This window comes from Agelaius tricolor, unplaced genomic scaffold (genome assembly GCF_023055355.1).
Source record: "Agelaius tricolor isolate 1412-34295 unplaced genomic scaffold, bAgeTri1.0.p SCAF_1, whole genome shotgun sequence".
NCBI classification, from domain to species: domain Eukaryota; kingdom Metazoa; phylum Chordata; class Aves; order Passeriformes; family Icteridae; genus Agelaius; species Agelaius tricolor.
This window is the reverse complement of record NW_027269261.1, coordinates 47300089-47319762: the sequence shown is the minus strand read 5'-3', so window position 1 is coordinate 47319762 and position 19674 is coordinate 47300089. Positions and strand designations below refer to the sequence as shown.

General features: G+C 35.8%; 1 protein-coding gene across 12 annotated transcripts in view; it reads left to right on the top strand.

Annotated features, from left to right (window-relative positions):
* Positions 1-19674, top strand: part of RGS7 (regulator of G protein signaling 7) — a 250885-nt gene that overhangs the window by 176237 nt on the left and 54974 nt on the right. For all 12 annotated transcript variants that reach the window (XR_011680081.1, XM_071432724.1, XM_071432730.1 and 9 more), the window contains exons 10-14: positions 11210-11284; positions 12345-12443; positions 13185-13246; positions 14679-14789; positions 15266-15391. Coding sequence is in view for 11 of the 12 variants with exons in the window: in XM_071432724.1 (XP_071288825.1) it covers positions 11210-11284; positions 12345-12443; positions 13185-13246; positions 14679-14789; positions 15266-15391 (473 nt within the window). In the remaining variant the exon portion in view is untranslated. The remainder of the gene's footprint in view (positions 1-11209; positions 11285-12344; positions 12444-13184; positions 13247-14678; positions 14790-15265; positions 15392-19674) is intronic.

The following is a 19674-nucleotide window of genomic DNA, read 5'->3' as shown; positions in this document are numbered from 1 at the left end:
GAGAAGCTGCTTTTTCTCAAAAAGAAATGTCATGCTCCTTATTAAAGTCTTTCAAAGAGAACTTGTTTATCTTTTCTGAATTATTATCTCTTTCTAAACTCCAAAATCTTACACATGTTAAAAACGGACAAACGGGTACTAAAGCAGTAAATGCTCTAAAACATTTTCAAACCCACACTAAATACAGTCAGAGCAAAGTAGCTGTGGCTCACTCTAAAATTAACTCTTTTAGGTAACAAGCAAGACAGCTGATGTCTTGCTGCTACAAATTATTCATTTTTCTTCCTGAGTTATATATTAATGAAATAATATGGCCATAATAAAAAAGTCCTTTTGGATACTTGCTGAGATTCACAACAATTCAGAAGACAGTGGGTGAAGTATCCTTTTCTTTGAAAGTCACCTGTGTACTTTGTAACTGTAAAAACTTGAAAAAGCATTTAATTTTCTCCAGTGCCTCTCTGACCTTTGCCATCAGTCTGTGTTGGTTGTATTACAGTCACATTTAGCAGGTTTCTGTGCAGTTGTTTTTAAAATGAAGATGGGAAATACACAACAGATGTGCTAGAAAACTGCAGTGCTATGTGTCCCTCTTCAAAGTTTAAACACTGGCTGTGGTTTAGTCATAGTGTGCTTTGATAAAGCACGAGCATGAGTCAAAGTGTGAACCAGTTCTTTTATTCTGCCATTTATAACTTGGTTAAACCCAATCCACAGGACTTCTATTCCCATTGCTGTTACTATTTTGCTCAATTATGGTGATTATTTTGGTTCTCTGGGAAAAAATGGATATAAAATATTTATAAGGGTCAGACTTAATGACCTTCAAGGTCTATTCCAACCTAGATGATTCTATGATTTTATGAAAAACAACAACAGTATTTGTGTGATTTAATACAGGACAGAGAAGTATCTGGGGTGAGCATATCTGGATTAGGGTGCTGCCTGCCATTGCTTCCTAGCACCAAACTAGGAAAACAGTGTTCTTCAAATATTTTATAATTTGTCACATATCCCACATCTTTTGCTTCTCTCTCTCTTTATGAGACTCTATGTCCATTAATTTAATTTTCTCTTTTTTTTTAATTGTATTTTTAGTGGTCTGAACATGACCCTTGACACCTGACCTGGCAGGGAACATTTCTAGGAGTTGATGGCCAGGCAGTGGGTTCTTCTGTATTTTAATAATTATTTCATTCTGTCCTTCAAGATCAGCCTCAGAGAGTTGTCAAAACAATGCATTTACCTTGGATAAGATAGTACATGCCTGCATTTCACACTCAGTGGTAGACTTTTCTGGGCCAGTCACTTGCAGAGCCAGAGAACTCTGCTTTTTCATATTATTTTCAAAAAATGTATAGGTGTCTTCAGAAAGCAAATGTGAATCATGCCATCCATCTTCTCTAGAGATATATACACATATAATTTTCATGTCTTCTTTTGCACCTGTTTGACCATATATCCTTACAAGGGAGTTACCTCTACAGGAGACAGGGAATGCAGCCAAACCAGGAATTGTCATTCTCAGATAATTGCCCTTCTGGTAATGAAACAAAACCCAAGTTAAATGCTTTAACTTCAAAAAATGGTCATAATGTTTATGATCCATACTTCCATGTAATTGAGGCACATATTTATAAGCCCTCTAGCTGGCCTGCTATCTAAGATCTTTGTAGAAGATTTTGTACTCACATTATTTAGCATTTTTATTTAGTCTAATACTTGAGAAAAGGTGGGGCAGATGGGGAAAAAGAAGCCACGTTTCTTGCAAGAGTGCAACAAAATGAATTTTTGGAAGTTAAAATTGACAGGTAACAAGCTGTGAGATAGTTAATTGATGAGATGGTGGAAGGACACCAAGAAAAATGATATGACAATATGGTTTTGAGTAAGACCCAGTTCTGTGTGAAACTAGGAATGTGACCTGAAGAAGTAAGTATAAGGAATTTTTTTTATAAGTGCAATGTTTATACACTGATCTTTGTATCTGTGGGAATTAAATTTTCTCCTTTAATCCAAAGCATTTTGTCAAAGATCTTCTTATAAGTCAAAAGGCATATAATCAATTTCTAAATGTCACCTATATTTGCCATCAGCTTTTTCAGAGATGTGCTAGACTTTTCTGTTGCCATTTATTTTCAAGTGAATAACCTCAATTTCTTCTGTATGGAATCTGTAAAACAGCAGTTTCCTGCCTTTTGTGGTAAAAAAAAAATATTGAGAAAGCAATAATGAATCTAGGTATTTAGCAAAGGGGCAATAAAATGGAAAAATTTAACAAGTTTCCTTGTGCAATACTGGAATCTTCACATACACAAAAATCATTTTAATACAGCCTTAAGTAAAATTAATCCTACTGAAACACCATTTGAATAAATACAATGGATCTAATTTCTGTGCAACAGTTTCTGGTTCTGAAAACCAGTCACGACAAACCTGAAATGGTATATCATAAATTAAAGCTAATTAGAAATTAAATCAACTTGCAAAAATAATTAAGCATAGAAGTTCAGTGCAGGAGTATTTTTTTGGGTACAGTTTCTTGTTTAATTTCATATAACTTATCTCAAGAATTAAATTTTAACATCCTTTTCTTATGCATTTTGCATAATATGTAATTCTGTGACACACACACACACACACAACTAATGTTTTTTTTTAAAAAATGATCAAATCTTGTTCCCTTCAAGGTAAAAGCTCAGCTTTCAACAACGTCCGTCCTTAATCAACCAAGTGTGTGAGAACATGAGGATCACTGTCATGGTTCAAGATGTTTTATCTCCTATGGATGCATTTTATGGTTTCATTAGTTAGTATTACATTCCTTGAAAACTTCTCTGAGTCTCTCTCCTGTTTCAAGCACATCTTCCATTTGCACAGCCAGTGGGATTCCTCGTGTGTCTGATACTACTCAGGGAAAAGATCTGAACTCTAGTTTGAGAAGACAAATTAGCATAAAGTGGAAATTGGTGCAGTGTAGGTTTCTTTATTTCGGAAAGATGCTAAAAATCTTTGAAATTTTAAGTGGTCCTAAAGTCTTCACTAAGTGAGACTTCACATCTCTTAGTTTGAAAATCATTGGAGTTTTACTTTGCTGCAAACATAATTAAAGTTTGATCAAACTGATTGATCAAATGTCTCTTCTTTTTCTGATTGTGTTTGAACTTCATTTATCTTATCCAAATAAGAGAAAGAGCTCATAGTTGAACTTTTATCCATTAATTGCACACCTTTCTGTGTTTTGATTAGGTCAGTTGCAGAACAACAGTGGAACTACTGTTATTTTGGTAGTAGTCAGTGATCTGCAAATCAATCCTTTAATAAAGGATGTATTGATTTTAGTAATTGGTCCAATGGCAAGATTCTGTCTTCCATGTGGGGCTCTCTACAGTATGTTTAACTTTTGCAAAAATGCAAAAATACATTATTTCTCCATCAGTATATTTCTAGTGTATGACACAGTAAGTTTTATTGCTCATTCATTTTAGTTTAACAATTAAGTCTGTAACTTTTTTATTATTTATCTCTGTTCTTTAATGAGTCAAAATGAAATTAGCTGTTGAGGACAAGTATTGAAAATTTAAATTCATTCTATGCTATCTGCATAATTCTCTACTAAAACCTTCAATGGAAGAGAACACTTAATCCTAACAAAGGTTTTATTAATTCTTATGAATTAAGACAATCCCTTCCTTTGAAGGAAGAAGCTCAATAAGATTTTACATTGAACATTCTGTGGCCTGGAACGTCAGTCCACTAAATGAATAAGAAAAAATGAAAAGCTTTTATTTACTTAATTAAAAACCAGTAGGTTTTACATTATTATCAGCTCATAGCTGGTTTTAGCAGTTAAGCTGTGTACAGCTAATTTGTTTCCATTATCCTACTTGACTGTAGATCACTATTTTCAGGTGTATTTGCACCATATCAACAGATATTTTGCATGTTTTATAAATAGATTCGTATTAAGAAATATGAACAAATTTGAGGTTATTCTATGCAAGTCCAGTTCCAAGTTGTATTCACTTACTTCAGTGTCATACTGAATCCATGCATTGCAACTATTTATCCTATCCTGAGTTCCAAAAAAGATAGTGTTTGTAAGTATAACACATACATAATGAAAAGACTATAGGTATTGAAAATATCTAATGAGTTAGTAGGACAAGCAGGTTCTAATAACTTCACCCTGATTATCTGGCAAATTTATGAGGCATCTAGAAATAAAATATGAATCATGCTTGTACAGAATCTATACTTGAGAACAGTCATGGGATTTGCTTCCTAAAAATTATGTTTCATAGGTGGTAATTGAAAGATATAGCTATAATTCTGAGAGGAGGTAATTTTTAAAAGGCTTGAGTCTGTAGTAAAAGCTAGTAACATCATGAGCTAATTTGAGAAGTTTGGTCTGGAATTGTGGAGGTGAAGTCTTGATAGGAGCTCTTTCCAAAGTAGTCATCAAACTTACATACTTATTCCAATTTACATTTGTGGTTACTGTGGTTGTTGGACTGTATTCCAAATATTAATCTGTGTGTTTGCTTCTCATTAGAGCTATGATGCAAGTGGGACCTCCACAAAAGCACTGTGATATAACAGCAGGTGTTGGAAGTCCAGTCACACTGCTTGTTTGTCAGTCACACAACTGAATGAATCAAAAGTGCACGTTTCCAGAGAGATAATTGTGCTAAAATTAATTGTGCAGAAGCTTGGACTATGGTACTACTACAAGCAGCATATAATAAGATAATTTACACACTACTATATGTGTGTGTGAAACTCTAAGTACTGTAACATTATATAATACAATCATTAAGTAGCTAGACCCATGCAATTTAGTTTAGAGTTTGTAGTTATGGGATTATGCTGTGTAGTGAAAAAAAAATCTACCACCTGTGTCATAATACTTAAACTCAGAATAATATTTTCCCTTTCTTCAGACATCTGCTGATTTACTGGGATCTTGTTGCTAGAGGTGTTGTCAAGTCCTAGTGCTCACACATGGATTTCTCAGAGTTATTTTCACAGAACTGCTGAACCAAATGGGAATAGTAATTAAAACATACACTTTTTAGGGAGGATCATAAAGTTCATAAGAGTGTTTCAGATTAGATACCCCTAGCTGATTGCAAATTAACCCCTGATTAGGTTCTGCAGTTCTGTGTAACAGTATCTTTTTCTAACCACAAGGAAGTGGTTCCTGTAGCCCAGTCCCTGTGATCACTGGTTTGTCTTTGCTGCCTTGGAAGCTATAACAGGGGCTGGTGAGACCTCCTCTGGCAGCACTATCAGTGCATAGTCCTAGGGATTTGCAGGTTCTGGCAGATATGGCTCCTGGGTTTATTTTTTTCATAACTTAGTTGAGGTTTATTGATTTCTAATTATAAAGTGAGCTACATTTTAAAAAAGGTGAGTTTTCTGAAATTTTTATCTGAATTTGAAATTTTGCTGTCCTTTGACTGGGCCTTAAGATAACAGCCATTTTTCCAAATCCTGTAAAAAGACCTGGCCACTTGTACTCAGTGTGTTTGGAATGTTCCTCTGAGACTTTCTCTTGCACCAGCAAAATTTTTAATAGTGCAGCTCTTCCACTGGAAAAGCCCCTTTATTTGTTGACCTTGAAGTGTGTAAAATGAGGTAAAATCCCAGCATACAGTGACAATCATTACCTAAACCTCAGCTTTTCCTTGTAAGCCTTAGTGGGTTTTGCACACTCGAGTAACTTCCATCTCAGTGAAATGAAAAATTGGTGCAGTGCAGGAGAATGTAGCCTGTGTTTTTCTTTATGAGAGCCTCAGTTTTAGCCATTGTTGACAACTTACTCAATATAGGATTTTAATGTCTCCTTTGATGCTAGATTATGTATGAGAAAAACAGACTTCCCCACATTACCAGAGTCAAACTGGGTATTTTTCCAGCTAATAACTCTTGTTTTTTTCCAGCTGAATGCCACTGATATTTTTCCCCCTCATTCCTTTATTTTGTAATCTTCCATTTCTTTCATATAACCTTCTCCCCTTGATTTTTAACTATGCACTGTTCAGATAGCTGCACAAGTAAACTGGAATCGAAAGCCTACAAATAAAAATGAACTCTGCTGTTCTGCTTATCACTCACTGCCTAATTAGCTTCTTTTCTCTACTTTAGAAAGTGATATGAATAGTTACTGTTGAGGGTTAGAAGACTCCCAGAAAAATGACAGGAATAGCACCAATGACAGAAATAGCAGAATAGGTTGTTGCAGAATCCAACTCTAACATTTGACACTCAGAAAATTTCGAATTTTAAGCTTACTCCTTTGTGATAATCTTCTATTTCACATAATGTAAAAGAAAGATTTAAATCTCTGCTTTTCCTTTATGTTTGTGTGTCTGACTTTAATCTTTCAGTGAGAAAGACAATCTGTCATGTTTGTACCCAGGTCCATAATTTAAATTTAAAGTCTTTTAAATTCTGAAGCCTGAAGATCTTAAAACTTAGTATTTTGCAATTACAGTTAACAAGTTAGCCTATGCCTGCAAAACAAATAAAAATATCTATTTCACAGTGTACTGACACTGAAATGCAATGAAAGTGCCTAAGGTATATGAATCAATCTACCTAAATATTTACTGCTTTAATGAACTCTGAATTTATGGGTGTGCATATTGAAATGAGGTAATTATTTTAAATAGCACCTATGTATTTTTAGCTAAAGAGAAATTACATTTCCTTAAATCAACCTGAGGTTTGTTTGTATGGGCTGGGAGTGCAGCACAGGCTGCTGCAGGACAGGGGCAGCAGCAAGGAAGCAAACACCAGTCTTGTTTCCACTCTGCTGTTGTGGGGTGTGGAAGGCAGAGAGATGAGTTTCACACGAATGTGAATACTTGATTGGAGTGTTCTGTAAAGTGGATTCTTTGAATTTCACTCCCTTCATTTTGTGAGGAGTAGGCTGTATCACAGAAGCGTAGGCAGAGAGGGACCTCTGGAGGTCTTCTAGTTCAACTTCCTGGTCAAACCAGTGCTGACTTCTAAGGTGAATAAGATTGTCCAGGCACTTGGGTTAAACAAGCTTTGAAAATCACTAAGGATGGACATTCCACAGCCTCTCTTAATTTTGTTGTGAAGTATATTTCTTTATAGCTGACTGGAAATTCCTTTACTGCAATTTCAGATTACTGTCTCCTGTCCTTCCAGAGTGCACCTTTGGAAAAGGTCTATCTCTCTGAGCCCCCCTGTAGGCACAAAAGGCAGCAGTTAGCTCTTCCCTTTTGCAAGCATAAAAAAAGTCTGTTCCTCCGCTGCATTTTACCATTTGAAATATATTTCTTGTGTTGTTTGTGGGGCTTAAAAGTAGTCTTGGTGTCCCAGAAGTTTCCTTTTGATGCTGAGTAGAAAGAAATAAGCACTTTGCCTGCTGGCTAAGCTGTTGGTCGTGCAGCTGGGGATGTAGTTTGTCTGCATTGCTGCAAAGAGATACTGCTGACTCATGTTCAGCTTCTCCTTCAGATCATTTCCTACAGAGCAGCAATCCAGACAGACAGTCCCCAGCCTATCAGAATGCATGAGCTTATTCCCTCCCACATACAGGGGTATATTTGTCTCAGATACATGAAAACTTCTGGTTATTTTGGCTTAAGTAGATTCACAGTTAAATTGCTGTCTTCTTTGTGAAAGATGAAAAAGACATCAAAACTTCAGCTGACCTAATTATAAATATTAATTTACTCTCTATTGAGCATTCTGCACTTTCTAGAATTCCATCATAGCAAAGAGGTTTTTATACAAAAAAGGCATTAACAGCTGTTGATTTGGGCTATATGGCCAGGCAATAAAAAGGGTACTTGGAGTGTGCAACTTTGTACAGCAAGCAGACTATAAATACTCCATACCCTGCATCTGCTTGAATGGGAATGTACCATGGCTCAGGCACGCCATATTCTGTAAATAATTAATTCTTCCAAAGAGTTGTTACAGGTTTCCTAAAATTAATACACTGTAGCACTATTAGAAGGGCTTAAATAATATATTCACTGTTGCCACAGTTATCAGGGATAGAACATTAATATCAAATGGATTTTTTTTTAACTCATCCTCTCAGATGGTTGCTTCAAATGCTGGTGATAGCCAGATCAAGGCATGTATGTTCTGGTTCCTCCTCTGCTTACAGACAAGGCTTCTTTCTTCTTTGATGTTTCTTAGCAGAAGCCTGGTGTGCATCCTCCTAGACAGCATCAGTAGAAAGTGCTGCTGCTTGGGATTTGTACTAACCTTGTTATGCAATAATTGAAGTAGGGATTGAAATTTCTCTATATGTGGGGTTTTTTATATTATTTATCTGTATCCATTTATATCAACAGTGAATTTATCGCGACTGGACTGACCTGTCCTTTGATTAATACGAGGGCATTTGTACTTTGAGATAAGTACATCCTAGTAGATGGATGAAAAAAAACTTAGTGAATGTATGACAGATTTTCACCCAGATATTTAAAAATTGATGAGGACCAGATTCTACCCTGATTATGATCTTGCTCTATGATAATTTCAAGAAGGTCACAAGGCTTTCCTCTGTGTGTGTTGGGGGAAAATTGTTTTCACAAAGAACATTATTCCTGAAAGAAATAAGCACTCTATTTACACATATAGAAGACTTCTCAAGTCCTCCAGGAAATCCGTTTGAAAACTATTTACAGTATTAGTATGCAAATTATATACCACACACTAAATGGGATTCTTGCAGCAGAGCACTCTGACAGGCATCTCACTATTTGAACTATGGTAGTACAGTTAAAAAAACAACACAAAAAGAAAACACAGCTGGATATAATTGTATTCAAACAGATACTTATTATGTTAATGAGGGCATACAAATAAAATTAAATGTTGTCCAGCAAAGGTTTTCCCACAAAGGCTGAGTTATTTTAGCTAAATGTTCACATAATGCAACTTCTGGTGTTTATTTTAATTGAAAAGATGTTTGATATTTATTCCTAAATATTTACAGATGAAATTTGGCAGCATCAGAAAAACAATAAAACCCATCTCATATCAAGTATAATTTAATAAATATACTTCAGCTAAGAAGAAATCTTAAATTGTGTCCCAAACTACATTAGGTACTTCTGATCATATAATTTAAATAAAATTATGAGAATGCTCTTGTATAGAGGTAGTGATGCATGTCTTGAGCTCCTTTTGTTACCCCAGGTTGTCAGAGTAGTTGATACACCCTTTAGCCACCTCCCCTTCTGCCCTGAAGCTTCCTGATACTTCCTTGCCTCTGCCTTCCTGGGGCTGCTCTCCTGCCAGCTTCTCATCAGTCCCACCTTGGTCCAGGTTCTCCCCCCACAGCCTCTCCCTGCCTGTGCAACTTCACTTCAGAGTGAGGGGTTTGAAGCAGCCAGGTGTCAGTAAGAATCCACTGAGTGCTGTAGGAGGTCACTACTGGGTCAGGCCTCTTTGCAACCAGCAAAATTGTTGCCTTTGTTTCGTTTCTAAAAGTCTCCCAGAAGTTCTTGTCCCCCTTGCATCAATCTGTACAATTCTGGAATGGAAGTTACCCAAGCAAGTTGCAAGATCTGTCCATACCAATTTATTCCTGGCGGGCTCAAAATTTTTAAAAATAAGAAGCTTCAGATGAGGTTTATCCCTTTTTTTTTCCCCTCTCCATTTTTAGGACATACTTAAAAGTATAACTTCAAAGCATGCTTAGAAGCATAAAAACCGTAACTGAAAACTGAACAAATAACAGTTTGTGCCTTATGTAAGTGTGCCTGCTATTCAAATTGTTACATTCAAAGGCTGTAGATGTTGTTAAAGCCCCTGCTTTCTTCACTGCCAGCTGCTGCTGTAATCTTAAAGTAGATGCACTTGGTTTTTTTAAACTTTGTATCTCAATATACTGCCCTGGGAAATTGCTTTCTGCTTTTAAATTGGCCATCATGCAGAACTTTGTATTTTTCAACCTGTCTTTTTCTTTGAGATTTGCAAGTTATTTCTGAGTTCAAAACTTCCCATTTTTGTTCAGAAGCACAAAAGTTACTGTCTCAATTCTAGTGTGTCAGGTGCAGTCTTAAGAATATTGTCTATTTTTATCATTAGCAATGAGAAGCTGTTTCTACTTCAAATGTTATATGATCAAATACACACTAATTTATTACTTTAAAATAGAAACTTATTTATTTATTAATTAAAAAAAAACCGTACTGGATGAAAAAAAAATCAGTGTGTTGTTTAGAAAATTCTTCAGAGGCAAAGTAACATTGCTCTCTTTAATGAAAGCTATTTTTTCTTAGCTATATAAGATATTCTTAGCCTATACAAGCCTAAATTTTGTCTTATTAAATTTAGAGTCACCTCAAGCATTGTCCATTCTGATAAGAAGACAGAGGTTGTATCATTAGAGCAATAATAAGTCCAGCTTGGCTGTTGGGCAAGTAAATTCAATATCTAGCTACTTCCATTAAAAATACCCCAACCTACTTTCAGTAGAAGTCTGTTCCCACTAGAGAACAGATTTTGTAGTTTCCACTCAGTGTCAAATGTAATCCCTCCAAAATCAATAGATAAGACTCACCTGAGAGCAAAACACTTTTTTTTTATTTGTTTCCAGCAATGGGTAAAAAACAGATTTACAAATAGATTTTGTATTTAGAGGGAAGTGTCAAAAGAAGATGAATTAGGAGAAACTAGAGTACTTGTGTGCTTTGGGAGGCCACAGAGTTGTGAGAATGAACCACTGAAACCCAAATCTGATGTGTTGAGAGTAATTTTATTTAGGCTGTCAGTCTTCTGGTTAGGCTGCAGAAGCCTTTTTTGTTGGTTTGGTTTGGTTTTTTCTCTTTCTTTTCTGTAGAAACAAAACCTTTTTTTTTTTTTTCATTTAGTTTTAAAACATAATCCTCTTTAAAAATTGACCCAAAACCAAATGCTCCTGAAGCGAACCTGAGGTTCACAGCTGAGGTGAATACTTCACAATTCTGTTTATTTTGTCTCATTAAGTCAAACCATGCTCCTTAGAGGGATAGCTACAATGTAATGAATGGCTTCCTTGGCAAAACCAAAACAGAAACTGATTGGTTTCCACTGTCTTGGCAATTTATTTTATTTCAATTTCATGGTGGGGAATTTATTTTTCAGTCTTGCACTCTGAAGAGGAGTAGCTCAGAGAAGTTCCATCACAGATTTAGCCTTTTGCTTTCCATTCTCTTTCTTTTAATAGCCTGGCTGTGTAAACACTACTGAAGTGGATATAAAAAAATCTTCAAGAATGAGAAATCCACATAAAACAAGAAAGGTAAGCTATTATATCAAAAGCAGGAGGTGGAGGAAATTTATAGAATGAATTTCCATAATTTCTTAAAGCACTTTTTTCTTACAGCTGCAAGGAGCAAATGCATGAAATGTATGTTAATATTTCATAAGCTCTTAGTTGAATTAGTATTAACAAATTTGCTAATGCTAAGTGAATGCTATCACATAAGATTTTGGAGAAATACAAAGAGATTTTGAAGATAAAATTCATTTTTGCATGCTTTATTCATGTTATTCAGTAGATTGAATAAAGCACATTAAAATGTTTCTGTAAGTAATTAAGGAAAAAAAAGTTAAAAATTCAGTACAAACTCTAACAGCAGTTCTTGTCCTGGTCTTCATGAAAAGGGTGTCTCTATATTACAATTATGCCCAAAATGGATGACTGGAAATGATGGAAGAAATTAGCTTTATCTAAATTAGGTTGTAATTAGAGTGTAACTTCTCTAGGGATGTACAGATGGATTGGCTCAACACTTTTACATCCTTTACACCATAACCATATAGATTGACTCCCACTTTAAAGTACTTCCTTTGAGGTGCATTTGCATGTTGACCCATGGGAAGGTAAGTTTTATAAAGGAAAGTGGTCTTAGAGAAAGTTTTAGCTTGGCTTCTTTATGGTAGTGAAAAGTCCAGATTAGTGTAATTTACCAGATAGTAATTGCAATTTTGGAAGTAATCCAAATAATCTGTGAGTTAGTGTACCTCTCAGGATACTGCACCTACCAGTCATCTCCTTATATATGCCATTGCTTACTGCAATAGCATCTCTCAGTGACATTCCCCATGTTTAGTATGATGCAGATATAGAGACCTAATAAAAGTAGATTCTTGGTTGTGGCTTTGTGGAATTGTGGGAGTTTGGGAGTCTTTATTTTACACTCTAGTGCAGAAGCATGATTTTTTCTGAGTGTGTGGTTTATTGAAGTTTCTTTAGGTAAAGATGATTTTGGCTAACTTCTTGAGCACAATGTAGTATGGGTGTGTGTAGAAAGCATTGTCTGAAAGCAACCATCATTGTTCCATATTTTTTTGCACAGTCTGTCTATGGCTTACAAAATGACATTCGAAGTCACAGCCCTACGCACACACCAGTGCCAGAGACTAAGCCACCCACAGAAGATGAACTACACCAAGAGGTTTGGAACATAACTACAAAAATGTACTTTTAAAAGAACGTTTTAGGTGATAACTTTTTAGGTATAAACCCAAAAATTATTGTAACTGGGAAGTTATTCAAAACAGCTGTTGCAAACATTTAATAAACCTTTTCCTTGTCTCAAGGTATATGGATTTAGGCATGTAACTTCATCAAAACTAATGAGACAACACCTGAATTTTTTGTATCATGTATTAAACACCTAAAGGCAGTAGGAAGTAGGCCAGTGAGTGGGTATGTTGTATAGCTAAGCCCATTAGCCCCTTTAGCTGTAGAGAGCTCGCTCTTCTTTCTACGCTGATTGGAGGCTTGGGGGTATACTTACCACTCCATACATGCATGTATAGGTTCACACACTTATCTACTGTTAAAACTTTGTTAATCTTTCCTGAGATGTTAGAGTCTGGAGAAGTTAAATGTCTAAAGAAGTACTAGTTCTCCTCAAAAATCTAAAAAAAGGCTAACTGGATTTCTGTTGATGAACCTTTAGGGAAAATGTTATATTGGGCACATTTTTTTTCTCTGTATGAGCTTTTCTCTTTAATGGAAACTTCCATTTATTTTAGAGCTACACTGGTGAAATGTTGTTTTAATTCAGATATATTTCTCTTCTGTGCCCTAGGATAAATTAATGTTCAATTACAGCCCTAATAAAAAAAGTTATAGAAATAGAGTCAAGCAATAAATTACTCATAAAACTCTTTTCCTTCCTTTCTTGCAGATTAAGCACTGGCAAATGCAATTAGACAGACATAGATTAAAAATGTCAAAAGTTGCAGAGAGGTATGTATATTGTCACATTTTCTATTTTTTTCAATTAGACTGGTAACTATTGGGAAAAATGTCAGTGTGAAATAGTTTCAAAGAGCTGTTCACTGCAAATAGCTCTTCAAAGAGAGACATGAGAGCTCAGATGTCATAGAAATAACTGATGAGAGTTTACTTTAAGTGGAGAAGTATGAAATTCTTTTAGTGATAAAACTATTCCAGATATTCCATGATACATTTCTGATAAACCTGAGTCACTGAAAGAGCCTCTGACCAAGTGATTATAAGTTTCACCTTTCATTGGCAGGGAGGCTAAATGGGAATAGGTCTGGGGTTGTTGTTTTGATATTTCAAAAGGGCAATCACTGATGGAGCAAGGGAATCGGCTGGTGTGGAGCTCAGTCAGTGCATGAACAAAGTGGGTTTGGGCTCAGTTTGGGTCAGAGATGTAACACTAGTAGGAATCTCTCTGCAAATAAGACCTAAGTTTGTCAGGAAGTGGCTAGAAAGCAAAAAAAAAAGCCCAACATTGCAGAAAATTGAGCTGCATGGGACTTAGTAAAGGAAATAAGGCCAAATACAAATTGCTGTTCATCTTCTCATAAGCATTTCTGCATATATGTCTACTAATTTGTGTGTATACATATGCAAATCCAAATAAATATTTATTTATAAAGAGAGCAGGCAAAGATTTTTTTGTTTGCTGAACAGTAAAAAAAAAAGTATACTAAATATAATAGGAATTGAAAAGAAAGAATAGTTGTCCTCACTTGTCAATAATTTTACAAGAATTATGAGGCCAAAGGAAACAGCAAGCATACATAAGAACAATGGGAGATGTAAATTACCAGAATACAGGAAAAATTTTTAGTGTGTGCGACCAAGTCAGACCAATTCCTGAATATTAAAAAAAAATTGTGAAAAAAAATTGATTTATTTTTTAAAAAATAAATCTGGGAATAATGCCCTTTGATTAGGAAGTAATAAAAAATATATTTAAGAGAAAATAAAAAGAGTACTAGCAGCTGCAGGGCAAATAAATATAACCTGTGTAACATGCAGTGTTTTAGAACAGATTTTAAGGAAACTGTTGATTAAAACCACAGGGATATAAAACATGTTCCTTTATGAAAACAAATGTGCATGGAGGAGGTTGTATGATTTAATTTATTAGTGCCTAAAGGAACCTTAAATGGAGCTATGTGGAAGTATTAGGGAAACTTATTTTATTTCTACTCTGGGTAGACCTGAGCCACCCCTCCTTCTTCAATGGTCCACTGTCAAACAGCCTGAGCAAACCTATTTCACCCGGAGCTTTTGGCTGCCTTCTGTGTGCACACACAGTTACTATGGCTTGGTGGATGCAAGGTAACTTGTTAGCTGGGGTAACCTCATCAGGTTTCTTCTCCTCCTGACATGACAATGTTTGATGCTTTTGTTTTCCTAGTCTATTAGCTTATACAGAGCAGTATTTGGAATATGATCCTTTTCTTGTGCCCCCTGATCCTTCAAACCCTTGGATATCAGATGACACCACTTTCTGGGAACTGGAGGCAAGGTATACAATTTTATTTCTTCTTTGGAAGTAAGGGAGTATAACATGCTTTTCTGGAAATGTGAAGATTTCAGACAGAGATACTGCAAGAGAATACTGAGGCCTTAGAAGGGCAATGCAGTACGCTTTTGGTCTTTCCAGTTTTACAGATTTGTAAGATGGGGAGTGCTATATATTAATAAATCCGTGTGAAGTGTTACAGTAACCAGTTTCCAAGCTTCTACTATGGTGAAAAAAAAAAAAGATGGCTTTTAAAATCTGATAACATTCCTAGTTGGAAATCTTTATTTTTCTGTGTATTACCTTCATCCTAAGTAAGTATTAACAGTCTGTTTGCTCATTGCTGAACATTGCACAGATGTGAGCACTCTAAAAAGTGAGAAAACCATGGAACTTTATGACTTGGTCTAAATTATGAACACATTGTTAGAATACTGAAGTTTTGTTCACTTTGGGTTCTGTTGTTTTTAATTCTGTAGCAAAGAGCCAGGACAGCAGAGGGTGAAACGATGGGGATTTGGCATGGATGAAGCTTTGAAAGACCCTGTGGGAAGAGAGCAGTTTCTAAAATTCTTGGAGTCAGAATTCAGTTCAGAAAATTTAAGGTAAATGGGAGTTACTTTCTTTTTTAATAGCTTGTAAGTTATATTGGATTTTTGCTTTGTTGTTGTCTTTTCCTGATACTTTTCATTTTTTGACCCCTTCAAAAATTTTCCTCACCTTTCAGAATTAATTCATCCAGATTGCTACTCACTTTCATGTACAGGCTGAAGGAAATATTCATATAGTTAACAGAGACTCACATGAGGCATATTTTTCCATTCATATTCAACTTTTGGTCAAACTACTCATATAAGAACTTTTCTCTAAGCTTGTCTTTTAAACATGTATAAAATGGATTCATTCAAAGCCTGTTCAATATAATTTATTTAGTCAAATATTATGAGAAAAGTAAAAAGAAAATAAGAAAGATTAAAAATAAATAAAGGATCTAAAAGTAAAATTCATTGACTTTTATCATGTTGATTGGTTTCTGGGGATCATTTTGAATGTATCCACCAATATTCTAATACTTGTGCATCTGACACAGCTGAAGTAGGGTGACATCTAGCTCTCAAATTCCTCTCTAGTTGTAAAATGGAAAGTGTTCTCAGTGTATGCAGCATAGATGGTATTTTTTTAACAGTGTGCTTACAGAATTAATTTTAAGTGAGGGGAAAAATGTCTTGATTTTAAAAATGGCAGTCCATCAATTGATTAATAGCATGTTTTGTTTTTGCTGTTCTAAGAAAGTCATATTTCAGTAAGATTTATTTCAGAGAGATTAACAGCCTTTCTATAGACAGAAAAATTAAGCTGAGCATAGTACAAAAATATAGGCAACATGTTTTTATCTTAATTCCACCTTCTTGTCAGATGTCATCTGTATCACTTTCCATTCACCAATAAGTAGTATAAAATCCTATTTGCATTTACATTCTAGAACTCAGAATAATCCTAACCTACTTTTTTCCTATGCCAATTCTTACTCTAAAGTGGTGCAGCATAGCCATTCATACTAAAATTATGCTTTTGTAGCATCCTACAAGAGGCATTTAATATTTATGATGTTGATTTATAAATGCTGGGTAATTGCACAGATCTCCTTGTTGTTAATTTAAATTTGTCAGCAGAATAATGAGTTGGAGTCCTCTAAGTTGCTGACCATATTCATATTCAAACATTAATTTTGCATCACAAATATAGCCTGACCTGTATGTGTATGTTGATGACTTTATTTGTCACAAATACAGATTTTTCTTATTAAAAACTCCAGTTGGTAAAATGAATGTTTAAAAATCAGAATAAGACCAAGAAAAGGAAAGGTAATTTTTTTCTTTTTAAATTATTGTTTAAAGAGCATCCTGGTAATTTGTTACGCAGAGCAGCTGTTCAAACATGGACCTATTGAGCCCAGTGTGTGCTGCAGTTTGTGGTGCTTTCCTGTGATTAATTTGTCTCTCTGCCAACTAGACTGTTACCCACATAATCCCTAACTCTTTTGTCTAATCCTATTTACAACACTAAATACAGGCAAACTGCAAGTAACTGATCTAGAAAAATTCCCTCAAGAAATTTCTTCAGAGGTGATTCCTTGACATGCCATCTACTCTTCTGTCTGTTCCTCTAAATTCTTAAATTGGCATTATTAAATATAGTATCTGAGAAACAGTGAATATGATCTTAAAGGCCAGGCAGGGGATAAATTTGCTCTGAGAAGGTGCTTTCTGTGATAATTAACTGAAGGGAAAATGTCTCAGAAACTCAGAATTATGTTTGCAAATGCCTAAGCTGTAGGGAAATCAGTCCATTAGGTTCACATAGTAAATTTGGGTTAGAAAACATGAGTTTGTAAAGCTTGTTATGCATGCCTGTCAAAATGTTTTAGATGTCAATAACAGAAGTTAAAAGCTTGATGATTTCAAGCATTACCACTAAATAAACCTTAGAAGGCAACCACTTTCATTGCTCACCTGTTAACTCCATCATGATAATTTGGGGGTTTTAGTGGTATTTTTTAATTATTATTTTGACAGCCACCTTAAGAAAAATAATTATGTCCACCCACATATTCCCACTGCAACAAATTCAACTCAAACCAGTTGCTGGTTCTTGTACTTTTACAAATCTAATAATGATAAAATTTACAACACTGCCAAGCCTATGGTTGGATGGCAGCTGGGACCCTGCTTTTGAGCTTTCAAGTATCTGAGTACACAGGATACAGCAGGGACTGCAGGCGTGACAGGAGCTTCAGCAATAGGTGATTAGGTGTCTTATACCTCATTTTGTGAAACAAACACCAAAACCATGAAATGATAAGTCTACCAGATACACCATTTCTATTCAAGTGTAATGATATTACGTAGCAAGAAGTCCCAGTGTTACTGTTACATTAACTTTGACTGAGAGTGCCTAAGGTATCTGAGAATCTCATTCTTGGCAGATACAGATCCTGTCTTAAAGGGTCTGTATCCCTGCCTTGGGATCCAGATCCTGCCCTAAGGAAGACAGCAAGGATGAAGGACCTTGAGCTGTGATTTCATACTAAGAATTGTGCAGTGATCAGGAATATAACCAGGTTTCCCTTTCTCACTTTGTATCTCTGTTCTTTTTTCTTTGCCTGTAAATGGGGCTTAATAGTATTTCACTCTCTGAAGGAGTGTTGTAAAGAAATAGCAAAGGAATAAAACTGCATAAGCAGTTCTGTCAGTGCAGTGATTTCATTACAGTGTGACTGCAGCTTGCAGGTTGGATTCTGCACTCACCCGATGCAGGGTATGACTTGTAATCTCTTGTTACCATGCACATTTTTTGGAAGAATTGCTTTGTGTGTTGCTCAATACACAGAACAAATAGCTAAAGTAACATATGATTTGGATAATAGATTTATGAAATTCCCAATGCCTATTACAAAAATGGTGAACATTGTTTAAAATTCACAAGACTAAAGTCTGAGTATGATCCAGGTCTATTGAGCTTAGTCACAAGGTTTTCCAAGTGCTAAAAAAAGTACTTTTCAAAGAGAGTGAGTTTATGAAATCAAACTTACAGCAGCATGGCACCTAGAGACCTAATGTCTTTATTTTCTGTTGGAAATTGTATTCCTCTTCTTTTCCTTCCTTTGTCTGTAGTGCAGCAGAATTCTTTGGAAAATTAATATTTGTATGCTGACTATAGGTTTGCTCCCAACTGGTTGTTTTACAGGAATTGCAGCCTGTAAAGATTAAATAATTTCAGACCTGCCAACCTGAAAGCCTGTCCAAATCCTTGTGCAGTGAGTGTGATCTTCAAAGCAGCTCTAGGACTGAAAAACCTCCTAAGTTAGTGAAGGGAGAGTGGTGACCGGTTAGGTTTCATGATACACGAAAGGAAAAGCCACTGGACCCCTTGTCCATTCCTTGATGCTCATTTCTTAGGTCTGTAATGTATGACTAGTAGGGGAAAAGGGACTTTGCATTCTTGTTATCCAGAAAAAATGAGAGAGACTGGGAAATTTGATAGATTTGGATGTCTTCCCTCAATAGTTTTTGTCTAACCATCCCCCTGCAAGCTGACATTTTATGAGGTGTTTATCCTTTACAGTGGTGATTATGAGGCCCTGTTGTGGGTGCTAATAACTTGACTGAAATGTAATCCTCAAAGCTGAAATTGCCTGTGAGTTATTTCTCATTCAGACTCAAGCTTAAATGCCAAGTGCCAGCAATGTTGCCATTTCTGCAGAGCAGATGAGAAAAAACCAGTTGCCGGATTTAATGAGTTTCTCTGTCGTATTTTTGAGATCCTTCAGTTCTACTATGCCTTGAAGCTTGAAGTTGTAGTGGGCAAGAAGGTGGACTCTAGAAATCAGAGAACAGTGTTTCCTGGCCCTGGAAAAAATATTATGTGATTTTATTCATAGAGTTTGTTTAGGTTTTTGTTTGCTTTTTCTGAAAATGCTGAAAGGTCTAGCCTCTTGTTTTGTCACATGCAATGAGTGCAAAGTTCACATAATTCCCACTCCAGTGTTTCCACACTGAATATACCTCATGAGTTTCAGAGAGAACCACTGCAGCCCTCCTCTCACTTGTTGTTCCTTTGGGCTAAATTTAACTGATTAGCTTGTTCTGGAATCTGGCTGCACCTGTCTTTAGGTCAGTTAATGGGACAGAAGCTGTGTTGCAGCTGTGCTATTTATCCATAAGGCCACTGTGGCTTTGAAAGTAATCCAGCTGGAGGACATAATCCCTAGATACCTTGCAACATGTGTTTTAGCAGTCCATGTGGCTGGATGTGCTACTACTGTGCACTACACACCCTCACTCTGCTCTGTGACCCAGCAGGTGGCAGCCCAGATGCTGGGGTAGAA